The sequence below is a fragment of the Trachemys scripta genome, chromosome 8 (assembly GCF_013100865.1).
Source record: "Trachemys scripta elegans isolate TJP31775 chromosome 8, CAS_Tse_1.0, whole genome shotgun sequence".
Lineage (NCBI taxonomy): Eukaryota > Metazoa > Chordata > Testudines > Emydidae > Trachemys > Trachemys scripta.
The window spans coordinates 80146121-80160280 of NC_048305.1; the positions used below are offsets into that span (position 1 = coordinate 80146121).

A 14160-nucleotide genomic window follows, 5' to 3' on the forward strand; every position below is an offset into this window, starting at 1 on the left:
TAAATACAGATCTCAAAGTGTGTGTGTGTGACTGTAGCACTGTGAGTTATTTTAAGTATGTGGAATAATGTGAAGGTGTGTTTGGATTTTCTTACATTTAAAAAGCTTTCCTTGGCCTCTTCAGTTGCAACAAGATAAAAGTTCTGTCCATATTTGAACTCTGTATCTAAAACTATCAGAAGTTCTTCCCCTGGATATTCCTGCATGAATAAGAACAGAAAGGTTTCATGCATTCAACTTCCAATTACAACTGATGTATTAATCTAAGATCTGTAAAATTGTGAATTAGATATTTAAGTAATCAATACGAGAAAACACAATCCTGAAGAAAAAATAATTCTTAAATTCAAAGAACTGTAGCTATTTAGTGGAAAGTAGAAAGCAAGTAATGTACAAAAAAAGTTTGATCCTATGCTCATTTAAGTCAATGGCAAAGTTATCATTAACTTTAGTGGTGGATGATCAGGGTCAGAATTTGTAAAAATTTACAAGTACAGAGGGCTGTTTTGCCCTCACATGTGTGTGTACAATTCTCATTGACTTCAATGAAAATTGCAAGGACAAATCCAAAGGCATAACTAGACTTATTTCTATTTTGTATTATACTATTTATTCCCTTTTACATTTCTTTTTAAGGCTTATATATGAATATGAAAAATTGTAATGAAAATACGTTTTCCTAGAGTATTCACAGATGGACAGATGAGGATGGGCCTTACCACTGAAAGTACATGGTATGAGGGTTTTAAGTTTTAAAGTTAGAAAAAAAGGGGTTACGTACTAGGACTATTTTTTTGACTGGGTGGAAATCGGAGACTGCAGCTCTTGTCTTCATATCCTGAATTATGTCCTCTTTTTTCAGAAGTTTGTAAGGTTTTTCTTCTGTGATATCTTCATTAATTCGACAATTTAAAATTTCCTGTGTCTTTTCAGTGAAAACTAATGGAAAGATCTCTGGGTGGCCTAGAAAAAGTAAGGCAAAGTTGGAGGGTGAACAAAAATTGTGTTTTCCTTGAAAGGTTGACAGTGTAGGAGATCTGTCGTTAACAGTTCTAAATCTTTCTTACTGCTAGTAATACGACATCTTTGAACCGCTGTACTTATAGTTTTTGGTACATTTGGCGGCATAGATTGTAAATTCAATATGGAAAGATAACATTGTCTTCATGTTGTAAAAGTCAGCACCTAACACATTTTGCATAATCAATATACGTTATTTAAAATAAAATCTTTCAAGAAAACAGAAGAATGAATTCACAATCATCCTATGCTAAGGCAGAAGTATTGTGCTAGGAGTTGGCTGTGTGGATGGCAAAGAAACATTTATTTGCTGCTAATCTAGCATTCACAAAATAACAATCAGCTGATTTCTTTAAGGTGGTGGATAGCCTGGTAAATCTAAGTTATGTTTATTCTTTGGCTGAAGAGAATCCTTCCTGGAGTGTGGAAATCTTGCATCACTGTGGATAAAATTTACAGTATTCAGACCAAAACATCTGCATCTATAAAATCACAGTAATATATAGAGGGGACAAATGTTCAGTGTTTTCTGCTTGAGTTTTGTGCAGTGTTGCTCAGTAATATGCTGGGGAAACTTCATTACACAACCTGCACTTTAGTCTTATTCCTAGCTAGTGACGGCCAGTAGGGAAATACTGGTCCTTTGCTAGAGGAGATGGCCAATGCAATCTTGAAGAGAACAGAGGACCAAGTGCTCTTAAGGAAGCACGTGTATATCCTCTGATCAAAATCCAGCTCTAGATGCTGATAATCTGTAATTAGTGACTGTATCTAATTGTTAATGTTTGTTTGAGATTATGGAAAAGGTTGCAGCAAGACAACTCAGAGTCTTGATGCCTCTGACTTCCTAAACCCTTGTTATTCTGGGCTTTGCCTATTATATTTACATTGGTCAATGGCCTTCAGGCAGTGGATAAGGACAGGGTGTCCATACTGATATTGTCAAATTTGCCAGCAGTCTTTGCTACAGTTAATTATGAGGTTTTGTTAACTCACGTGAAGACCAAACTGGGTTTAGACAGAGCTGCCCTGTGCTAGCTTCGTGCACCCACTGTTAGGCAATTGCTCTTCTCTCTCATGGGTTCTCTCACATGGGATGGCGCAGGCTTCCTCTCTGTCACCTCATATATCTTGTTCAATGTGCATGAGGCCATTAGGAGGGTTAGTGAAGAGGCATGGACTGAAATGCTTTCAATATACTAATGATTTCCAGCTCTATGGCCTTGATGGAGTAAAGTCCAAGTCTAGCCCTATTCAGGACAGCAATTAAGCCAATGCTTAACTTTAAGCACAGGTTTATGTACTGTCCTGAACAGGGATGCTTTTCTAAATCAGGACCCTCATCTCCATTTCATCCTGTCTAGGGTGCAGTTGAATCTATTTCTCAGTAACTGGGTGAGACTGAAGCATGAATAAGAGCAAACTGATTGAGACTCAAACCAGATAAAACTGAGGTGGCAATGGTTGGCCAACGGAGAAACCAGATCATATAACAAAGATTATATCTGACCCTTTGATTGAGAGTATGTATCCATCATTTGTTACTAAAGTGTGACTCTTGTCAGATTCCTATCTGCTTTTAGATAATCAAAGAACATTGACTAGAACTCTGTGTCTTCAAAGCCAGCCTTGGCACTATAATCTATGCCTTTGTCATTTCTAGATAAGATGACTGTAGTAAGTTCTATATGGGATGGGGCTACACCTTACATCCATTCAAAAGCTGAAGCTAATATAGAATATGGTAGATCCACTTGTTAAGTGATGTAGCTCACCATGAGTATGTAGACACCAGGGATGCCCCCAGAAATTGACATGGTATGCACCAGTAATCCCTGTGGAGCCATCCGCACTGCTGCCACTGGCCCCAGCATCTAGCCCACCAAGTCTGCATCATGCTCAGCTCCCACCTTCCAGCCCGGCCCACCAGGTGCAGTGTCATTCCCCATCCTTGAGAGGGAGAGGACACAGGCTTCTGGAAGTGGGACAAGGCTGGACAGGCCCCTGGGGGGAGCTCTGGTATAGGAGCCAGCCCCATGGAAGCAGCAAGAAGGAGCAGCACTGGCTGGCCCACTGCCCAGTGTGCTCACTCTGATTTGGCCCCCTGACCCTGTGTGCCAATCGCTCAGTTTTGGCCTCATCACTCCACATGTCATGAGGGAGGGCCAGAGGGGCCAAATCTGCTACTCCTTGCTGCTCCCAATGATATGCAAGGGCACTGTTGTGTGACACTGGTGCTTCCTGAATTGCATTGTCTGCTTGTTGGCTTTGGATGGAATGTAAATAGTTGGTTATAACCTATAAAGGCCTAATTGGTTTGAGCCTTGCCTATTTGAGAGACTTACTTTTTCCCCTTGCAATACTGCCATAGTTGCAGACTACAAAGGCATTCAAGCTGGATCTTTGCTAGCTTATTAGAATGGGACTGTTGAGAGGACATTCTTCGTAGAAGACCCCTAAGCTTTGATCTGAAATAGTTCGCATCTGCTGACCTTGAGGGTAAGCTGTAAAATGCTTCTTTTCAACTGGCTGCTTAGAGAATGGAGGTTTTTGGGGACCTGAAGGGCCAGGTGGGTTTTGTTATGTTCTCAGCGGCTGGGTTTTTTTTGTGTGAAATCTGCTGGTGTTTCAGAGTTTTTCTATTTCCTGTTCTTATAAGGTATATTTTGTCAGGATATCTAGAGCCTGGAGCAAGCATCTTTTTGTCTATTTTAAGCTGAAGTAGATAAATCTAAAATGGAGTATTGATCAGCTTGGTAAACATGCTTTGAGAAGTCAATTCAAACCTAATCCTTTTAGAATTGACAAAACAATAAATCCTTTTTAATCTCTATCATCCAGGAAGCTAAATTTCCCAATAGGCCTATCATTTAATAGGTAATATTTGATAAATCCCACATTTATCCTTTAAACCCTTTCACTGCAGGTCCTCCACTGTATCTGCTCTGCTGCAGTCATCCACTGAAATCAATGGAATACTAAGCCATTCCTAGTATACTCTGCAATATTAAAGATGTGTTCTACCTGGACTTTCTGGCTATTACACAACATTGTGCAGTATGCATACAATACACACACGACACACACAATTCCTGTGTCTATTTGCTTCACAAGTGCTAATTAACATTTCACTCTTTCCTTTTCTGTATCGCTTAGATTTTAAGGACTTATATTTGCGTGAGCTTCCAAGAGTCTCTGTGTTCTCCCTGTCAGGCACCTTATTCCAATGACCCCAGCTCCCCACCTTTGGGATGAGGAGGCCAGGCCATGAACCCTTCTTTGGCCTAGCATTTTGGCTATAGGAGTCAACTACGAAGAAACGACTTGAGGCGTTTACTCCTTCTAAAGAATCAAGCATGTTGTTCTGCAGCACTCCCAGCCCCTGCTGCCCCAGGGAGTGAAGGAGGTGGTCAGGACACAGACCTGGAACCCTAGTACACAGCTGCAATGCTACAGATACAGCCAAGATTTCAATATGTCATGGTTGACAGGCCCAGGAAATTACGTTTCCTCTTGCAAAGCACCTCTCTGAGAAAGAAAATTAACACCCGTTCAGCACGAGGACTGCAACAGTAAAATCTCCCCAGTTGCTCTGCTGGGGAACTTTCCAACTAACAACATCATAGATAGGCACGTGCATGTCATGTCTTCCCTGCCGTCCCCTTGCCAGCTCTGTTCCTGTGAGCCAACAGGAGAAAACTCCAGATTTCTGTAGTGCACCGATAAGAGGATTTTCATTCATTTTAATCTCCAATTGGCTCAAGAGAATGGAATGGACTGGGGGAGCAGAGGGACAGTACAACATACATGTGTATCAGTCCTCGAGATTTGTTGCATGGGGTGTCCAGGACTGATGCCCAGGGTGCATCTAACTGGACTGGTACCCAGAGGAAAATAATATAACTTTCCTATCCCTACCCATAATATTTTTGGAATCCCCTTATTGTGAAATTATCAGAAAGGAGGAGAAGATTCCCCCCATCTGACAGAAAAGTAAAAGGAAACCCAAGCAATTAGTCATATAATTCTCTTTGTATCAAAAGGTCCTAATAGAGAATAATGGTGATTTTCAAATAGCTCATATAAAAAATTATTTCATATAATAAAACAGCTGTACTGCACTCCAGTGGTAGCAGATGATTAAAAAAAATGTTTGAACAAGCTGCATAGTATCTTTTCCTTCAATGTTAACATAAAAACATTTTCTTAACCTGATGCAGTTTCAGTGTCACATGGAACATAATGAATGTCCATTTAAAATTAATGAAAACTACTCTAGACAGAACACTAGGGAATATACTGTGGCAACTGTCCTGCATCAGCAGAGCAGGCTAGATGGCCTAAAATGTCTTTTTGACCACTTATTTCTATGAGACTAAATTAAAAGCAATAACCAGAATAATAGGTTATATCATAACATCTATTTGCCTGAAGGATTCCAGTACAAATCATAATACAAAACTAAGAGCTGATCCTGAAATTCTTCCTCATATCAATAATTTTGCCAGATGATGCTTTTCTGAGTAAAAGTTTTTAGCATCAAGTCAACATTTTTCAATTAAAAGCTCTTCTGACTAGTGTCTTCCTATATGGCTGTAATATATACTATATATAATATGTACTTCCTATATACTGAAATATAAATAATAAATGAAATAATGTATCACAGACACATAAAATGGGTCATGACGGTAAACAGGTACTGTCAGCATGACTTTGGGATGGTGACATTATTCATGAGTAGTAAAGGTACAGATAAATTATGCAGGTCAACCCAGTGAGGTTTTTACCCACGAAAGCTTATGCCCAAATAAATCTGTTAGTCTTTAAGGTGCCATCAGACTCCTTGTTGTTTTAGCGAGTGCCAATGAAACCTTTCTGTTACCACACACCACAAATGTTGTACCATTTGTTTGGAATCACCTTGTATTTGTAGTGGTGGACTTTTACAAGAGTCTTAGTTTTGGGGACATTGGTTCCTGTTTGTTTATTATACTATTACAATGTTTGTGCCCTGTGCCCACAGTTCACGCTTTAACCTGCTACCACTATCCTCAGAGGCCAAAAATCCCTAAAGAGCAAAGGGAATTTTGCTAGTTTTATGCTAAGGAGCTAAGAACCAGGAATGAGACTCCCACAGAGATAGTATCTTTAGAGAATAGGGTCTTTTGCATTTCCAAATACTATAATTCTGTATAAACTAACAGTCATACGGATATCAATTTTTTCTTCTATTGTTCGCCACTAGGCGGAGCTACGATCCTTATTTGTTTCTCTTGATGACTTTCCAGGAACATCATAAACATAACATTGATATCATCTGAAAGACTAGACATATTCTGTCTTTATTAAAAGCAGAGACAACTTACCCCAGCTTAGGTGAAACTTCTAAAACCATGTAATTTTACCCCCATCCATCAGCAAATAGTACTGAATAATATGCTACTCGGGGGAAAGCAGTGATTTATGCCTTTTTTATAAAATCCTCTGGTGAGGAGTATATTCTAATTTGCCACAAGATCTCTCAGGTGTGCAACTGCTTTTAGCAATGAAAGCTGCGCCAGTAAATGCCAATACATCCAACTGAGAATGTAACCTATTGAGCTTGACCAGGTAGTCTTTTATCAGGCAATTGAGGTCAAAAACTGCAAAATCTGTCCAAAAGAATGCATAACAAGAGGGTTCTAGAAAAGCGTGAAAAATCCTACAATATTTAAGATGTGAATATATCTAGACTTAACTTATTAAAAACAAAAATTGCACTCATCTTACTCAATATCCAAGGGTAAAAATATCCACTAAGGAAGAAGTGGTTGACGTGAATTCTTTTAGAAGTTTTTAAATGGCAATTGGAATTTCTGTATCTAATTCTGCAAGCCACTCCCTTGCTGAAACTGGCTCCTACTTGTGGTGCTGGTAATGGTAGACCCCAGTGAAATGGACTGTAAATCAGTTTCCAATCAGATTTAAGAATGGTTTAACAACCATCAAAGGAAATCTAAATATTTTGTTTAAACATTAAAGTTTTTCTTTTGACTGCAGGTAATTTACAATAATATCATCTGGTAAATACACTTTACCTCCCCTTGACAACCACTGCTCTCTTCAGCACAAGCTGTCGTCTCGTCTTTTCAACTCCTGATAACACAGGCTCCTAGGTTGGGAAAGCTATTCCTATCCGACACTCCACACCAAGCTGCCTGCTGATCAGACAGCTGTACCTTACTAGTTAGTTCAGGAGGATGTAGTCTTTCATCATTTCTAATTCTTTCTCACCCATTTTTCTTCATCTTTCCTTATTCTTCTACATTATTAACCTCAGTGATTATGGGTGCTGTAAAATATTCTAAAATTGTTACTGTAAATCCTGATCAATAATGGAACTTACCTATGCTAGCCATAGATATGTCCTCTTCCTCATCTTTTTTACCTGAAATACAATAACATGATGTTAAGTTGGCATTTAAAAAATTCTAATACATTAGTTATCCTTGTACAATCTTTAATTTGATAACATACACATGTGGCAACACATACTTTATAATGTATAAAATCTAACCTGTGAAGAGGCAGCACAATACACTTTCTATTCAACGTAGATTTTATGAAAGAAACTACCGAATCCTATTCGAATGAGTGTCTGAATGTGTTTTAAGGAGGCATTGGTATTTCTTTGAATTTTGAGAGAAATGTAAAATTCATGTTTATTGTGAACAGGTGCTCAAGACACCAAAGAGGAAATCTCCCACCTTGTGGCACAAATGCAGTCACAGCACTCTACCTGATAGCATCCCCTGGGTAACTTGCCACCCAGAAATGGTCATGACTGAATAGGATGGTAAATGGCCGGGTCCGCTAAACACTTTGATCAGTAGAGCTGGCTGGTATTCAGAGGAGCAGATGTTGCATTTTTCTAAAGAGTGTGGAGTGGGTACGGAGCTGCAGGAGTCATTGTGCATCCCTACAATGGGTCAGGACAGGAAGGGATTAATGGTCTGGCGTTCAGTCTGCTCTGCTGCGTAGCACTCACTAGACATAGTGATTGGGAGGGTGTGACAGGGTGTGCATACCCCGCACTAGGCAAGAAAGGGTTAACGCCACATTATGGGTGGCCGAAGTCCTGCCCCCCAGACCATAATGGGCATGCTCCAACTGCTGCCTCAGTATAAAAGGGAGCAGCCCAGCTCGTTCTAGGCTGACTGCCGAGGAGAGAGGACACTTGGTGGAGGCTCTTGCGCAAGAGCCGCTTCAGCACTTGACTGCGGGAACCAGAACTCCCAAGGACCAGACCAGAGACCTGTAGACACAGCTATGTTGACAGAATAGTGCTTCTGCTGGTATAGCTAATGTCGTTTGGGGAGTGGTGTTCCTACTCCAGTTGGAAAACCCCTTTCTGTTGGTGTGTGCTGTGTCTACATCGGGGGCTAGGCCAGCATATGCTGATGTAGCTGTGCTGGCATAGGCTCTGAGGTGTAGACATAGCCCCAGGCAGATGGCCAGAAGAAGGACTGGGGAATAGCTTTGTTTAGTGTTACTTTGTGAGTTTTGTGTTTGAATAACAAGTGAAGCCCTGAGAAAAAGGCCCTGATCCAGACTCTGACTGTGGTTTCAGTCCTTCCTGGGTGGGGGACAGAGGCCTCCAGTCTACACTCATGAACTGACCCTGGTCCACACCTAGCCTGGGGTGGACCTGTTGTTGATAGTATTGATAATGTTTTAACTGAAGAGGTTTTTATTGATACCATTCACTAAGGTGTGTTTCCTTTCTGGTTTCTGCTGTAGTCAGCTGGCCCTCTCCAGGTGTGATTCCAGCCCAGCTCCCCTTAGAGCAGTGCAGCAGCACACAGAGTCCAATTTTGACACTCATCTTGATAGCACATTGTGACCTCTTGGGTGAATGTGCCTAGACCACTGAAGAAACTCTTTCCTTACAATATACAGAAGAACCTCACTAACCTGCACTTTGCTAACTCTCGCTCCCCACTTCTCAGCTCAGATATAAGACCAGAGCACTCCAGTAAAGTTACATATTATTACAGTGAGACTTCATAATATTTTTAAAAAATTATAGTACATTGATGATGCTCACTATTAAATATTCAACACTGAACATTTTCTGCACAGTGGCACCTGAGATACCTCAGTATTTTCCTGTACTTAAACCTCTGTCTTCATTGTAAAGCAATAATAATCAATCATACTTAGCTCTCATAAGCTTTTTACTGGTTGATCTCAAAATGCATTACAAGGAGATAAGCATCATTATCCCCACATTATAGTTGGGGAAACTGAGTCACAGAGCAGTAATGTTACATGCCCAAGGTCACCCATCAGCCCAGTGGCAGAGCTGGGAATAGAAAAAAGGTCTCCTAAGTCCCAGTCCAATGCTCGATCCACTAGGCCACATAGTAAATCTAAACTATGTTTCTCTAAATGAATATAGTCAATTGTGTGATGTAATGCCCATGGTGCATGTGTTTTGCTAATTCACAAAGTTGTAATAATTCATAACAAGTCTCCCAGTCATTGGTGCAAATTAGTGAGTTTTAATGTACTTAGTATATTTGTAACATTTTAGCCCAAGCAATGTACGTAGCTGCCATGTAAATCTAGGCAACATCTTTCTTTACAACTGTAGTATCATACATACCAAGCTGTTTTCGCTTGCCTTTGGCTGATCCTTTAGCTTTGGTTTCTCCTTTAAGTTTCTTTACTGAGCCTTTGGCACTTAGTGCAGAGGTCTTGCTGGATTTTGCATTTTCTAACATTTTTCAGATTTCTGTCTGGAAAGATGATATATATAGCATTAATATATTGTAATCAAAGGGTCAAGTTTGCCACTGGCCAAAATGAGAAGTTTGGCCAAGGCTTACATTTATACAGCTTATCACTAAAGTATTTTTCATCCATGTCTAAAGGAACTGTCTAAATGTTTATGCCCCAAACTTACTGTACTTTTGACAATGCATCTTATAGTTGGAAAATGCTGTTGCTTCTGTTTTAGGGCATGTCTATATAGCACAGCAATGTGCGCTAGAGGTGTGTGCTTTTTAAAGCACACCAGTATGCTGCGCACTATCTGGCAGTAAAAATTCCATAGTACGTTAACATAGGGTGGTCACTAGGGAACTTTTAGTGTGTGCCAGCAGTGTCTATATGGGCTAGTTGGCGTGCAATGCAGTACAGTTTAGAAATTACATCCTCTCGCGCACACTGCTGTGCCATGTAGACAAGCCCTTCGTAGACTAGTTATAATATTGATTGTTCCCGGGCTGAATAATTTAAAAGGTAAATAACATAGTGAGAGTAGGTTTCACGCACAAACAAAGCTGTGTACTTTTGCTACAGTCTTCATGGAACATGTGGAGTACCACAGATGTAATTATTTGTCCCAGTGTTTTTAAACATAGACAGGAGCATTTGTCAGAAGTAATGTACAGAGTATTACCAAAGAGATATTTATCTGTACTTTTATTCTAACTAGAATTTTTTGGTGCTACTATCTCAACACAGCTCAAAATGAATAAAAACTGTGCAACCTTCAGTTTTCAGTGTCTCACTCCTTCCTCCCACCTAAACTTCTCGAAGACAGGTAACTCCCATCTTTGGAGGATTCCAGTTCCACAGGAGCAAATTCCAGTACAGTGAAGATAATATCAGAGAAGATACAATGACTAGTTAAATGATATGCCATTCCCTGACCACAGTTTTCTTTATCACAGGGGAAAATTAGGGATTTGTAGATAGTTCAGCCAAGACTGTCGGACTGCTTCCACAAGACTCACTGACTCAAGCAAACCATGCTGGTTTTGCTGTTCATCATTTTTTTCCTCATTGTCAATTAACAGTCCATAGCATTTCAATTGCTGGACATTGCCAGCACTATTTTTCTTCAGCCTAGCCTGGGACCTCAACCTAAAATATCCATAAATCACACATGAGGCTGAATGTGTGAAAAAGCTGTAGGCCCAGATTTTGTTCTCATTCCCACCACTGTAAATCCAGAATAACTGGCCACTTGTCTCAATTGACTTTTTAGTTTGACACCATTAAGGGCAAACTTGAACAACTGTACAATTAGTTACAACATACAGTCACATTTCTTCTTTGACTTCATTATTCTCTACACACATCTGGAGGCTCAACCATTGGCCGTCTGGCTTATTTCATTCTCCTTCTTCCCTCCCACTTCTCCCTCACAAAGGAGGGGAGAGGGTTTAGGAAAGAAGTATAGAGGCTCTTTTTTTCTGCTTCAGAGTGGTCACCATATCATAATAAAAGAATCACAAGAAAACAGCTTTCTGCTTCTGTCTTCTTTTCCATTGAAATAGTCCAACTGAGCTTTTTACATGTATAATGAAAATTATAATATTAAAAAACAATTAGAATAGCAGAGATCACAGGTTGTAATAAGGGTCTATTCTGCCTGACATAAATATAGTATCCTACTAGCAGTATGAGCCAGGGAAGACAAGACAAAACAAAACAAAAAACCCATGAAACACAGTTGCAGCACCATCATGTGGAAAACATACACATAGCATCCAATTAACTAGCAGTTTTTACAACCAGATTGGTCCAGGCTTTCTTAGGTCAGATATTATTAGTGAACAACCAGAAGATTTAAGCATAAGTAATGAAGCATAAGTAATTGTGCCACAGGTCTCTATAACGTGGACATATAAGTTTGAAACTAGTTTTTAGAACTGTAAGATAATTGGGGCAAGGACCATATTGTCATAAGTGGTTGCACAGCACCTAGTATATTTTGGGTGCTACCACAATATTAATAGTAATAAAAGAAAGGCCCTGCACTCATATCATGGGGCAGAGGGAGGGCCATGATACAACTCCGATGAGCCCTAAAGGGAGCTCCCTCCAGCGTTCTTTGGCCAGATAGCATATTCACTACAAAGGACCTGAGACTGAATGTAGGTGAGATTTAAATAAAATAAAACAATATCAGAGACTCCCCAGGGGAAAAAATTAAAAATGGTATTTTAAGAAGCCTAAAATGGTTTGTACTAGGACTGTCAAGCGATTTAAAAAAATTAATTGTGATTAATTACACTGTTAATAATAGAATACCATTTATTTAAATATTTGTGGATGTTTTTCACATTTTCAAATATATTGATTTCAATTATAACACAGAATACAAAGTGTACAGTGCTCACTTTATATTTATTTTTATTACAAATATTTGTACTGTAAAAAACAAAGTTTTTTTTCAGTTCACCTAATACAAGTACTGTAGTGCAATCTCTTTATCATGGAAGTTGAACTTACAAATGTAGAATTTATATACAAAAAATAACTACATTCAAAAATAAAACAATGTAAAACTTTAGTGCCTACAAGTCCACTCAGTCCTATTTCTTGTTCAGCCAATCGCTCAGACAAACAAGTTTGTTTACATTTGCAGGAGATAATGCTGCCCGCTTCTTGTTTACAATGTCACCTGAAAGTGAGAACAGGTGTTTGCATGGTATTGTTGTAGCCAGCATCGTAAGATATTTACATGCCAGATGCGCTAAAGATTCATATGTCCCTTCATGCTTCAACCAACATTCCAGAGGACATGTGTCCATGCTGATGACGGGTTCTGCTTGATAACAATCCAAAGCAGTGCGGACCGACGAATGTTCGTTTTCATCATTTGAGTCAAATGCCACCAGCAGAACGTTGATTTTCTTTGTTGGTGGTTCGGATTCTGTAGTTTCCGCATCAGAGTGTTGCTCTTTTAAGACCTCTGAAGGCATGCTCCACACCTCATCCCTCTCAGATTTTGGATGGCACTTCAGATTCTTAAACCTTGGGTCAAGTGCTGTAGCTATCTTTAGAAATCTCACATTCTTTGCGTTTGTCAAATCTGCAGTGAAAGTATTCTTAAAATGAACATGTGCTGAGTCATCATCCGAGACTTCTATAACGTGAAATATATGGCAGAATGCGGGTAAAATAGAGCCGGAGACATACAATTCTCCCCCCAGGAGTTCAATCACAAATTTAATTAACGCATTATATTTTTAATGAGCATCATCAGCATGGAAGCATGTCCTCTGGAATGGTGGCTGACACCTGAAGGGGCATACGAATGTTTAGCATCTCTGGCACGTAAATACCTTGCCGTGCCGGACACAAAAGTCCAATGCGAATGCCTGTTCTCACTTTATGGTCACATTGTAAATAAGAAGTAGGCAGCATTAGCTCCCATAAATGTAAACAAACTTATTTGTCTTAGCGATTGGCTGAACGATAAGTAGGAGCGAGTGGACTTGTAGACTCTAAAGTTTTGCATTGTTTTGTTTTTGAGTGCAGTTATGTAACAAAAAAAATCTACATTTGTAAGTTGCACTTTCATGATCGAGATTGCACTACAGTACTTGTATGAGGTGAACTGAAAAATACTGTTTCTTTTATCATTTTTACAGTGCAAATATTTGTAATAAAAATAATATAAAGTGATCAGTGTACACTTTGTATTCCGTGTTAATTGAAATCAATATATTTGAAAATGTAGAAAAATATCCAAAAATATTTATTAAATGTCAATTGGTATTGTTTAACAGTGCGATCAAAACTGCAATTAATCACGATTAATTTTTTAAATTGCGATTAATATTTTTAGTTAATCACATTAATTAACTGTGATTAATCAACAGCCCTAGTTCATACATTAAAAGAAATAAGTCTAGATGTGTGTGTTTGTAATTTAAACTAAAAGTTAGGATGATCCTTTAATTATTTTCCTCCCCACCTTGAGAAACTTGGTGCTTCTCTTTTTTATGCCACTACTCTTAAATCATTCTAGAAGGAATAAGAAATCAAATACCATATTCTCCTCTACACAGCCAGAACATGTAAAATTTTAATTTGGAGGCAGCTGCTAGCAAAGAGAAGTAGAACTGGTCATCTATTATTCTAGATTTGGGGCCTAATCCAGCTGCCACTGAAATCAATATATATTTTGTCATTGACTTCAATGGGAGTCAGGTCAGGCTTAACTGTAATTTTTTTTTTACAGTATTTGGGATTCCCCCCACCACCATCCCCATTTTCTGTTTCACCATTAACAAACTAGAAAACTGTAATCTAGAAATAATCTATTTTTCCTCTTTTATCAGAGCATGGGAATGA

General features: G+C 39.1%; 1 protein-coding gene across 1 annotated transcript in view; it reads right to left on the minus strand.

The window, feature by feature from the left end:
- The window catches only part of DNAI3 (dynein axonemal intermediate chain 3), a 57261-nt gene that overhangs the window by 38292 nt on the left and 4809 nt on the right, over window positions 1-14160 (minus strand). The window contains exons 2-5 of the mRNA XM_034780086.1: window positions 9671-9803; window positions 7409-7450; window positions 782-963; window positions 96-200 (exon numbers count right to left, since the gene is read on the minus strand). Of these exons, the coding sequence (XP_034635977.1) occupies window positions 96-200; window positions 782-963; window positions 7409-7450; window positions 9671-9788 (447 nt within the window). The 5' untranslated portion in view covers window positions 9789-9803. The remainder of the gene's footprint in view (window positions 1-95; window positions 201-781; window positions 964-7408; window positions 7451-9670; window positions 9804-14160) is intronic.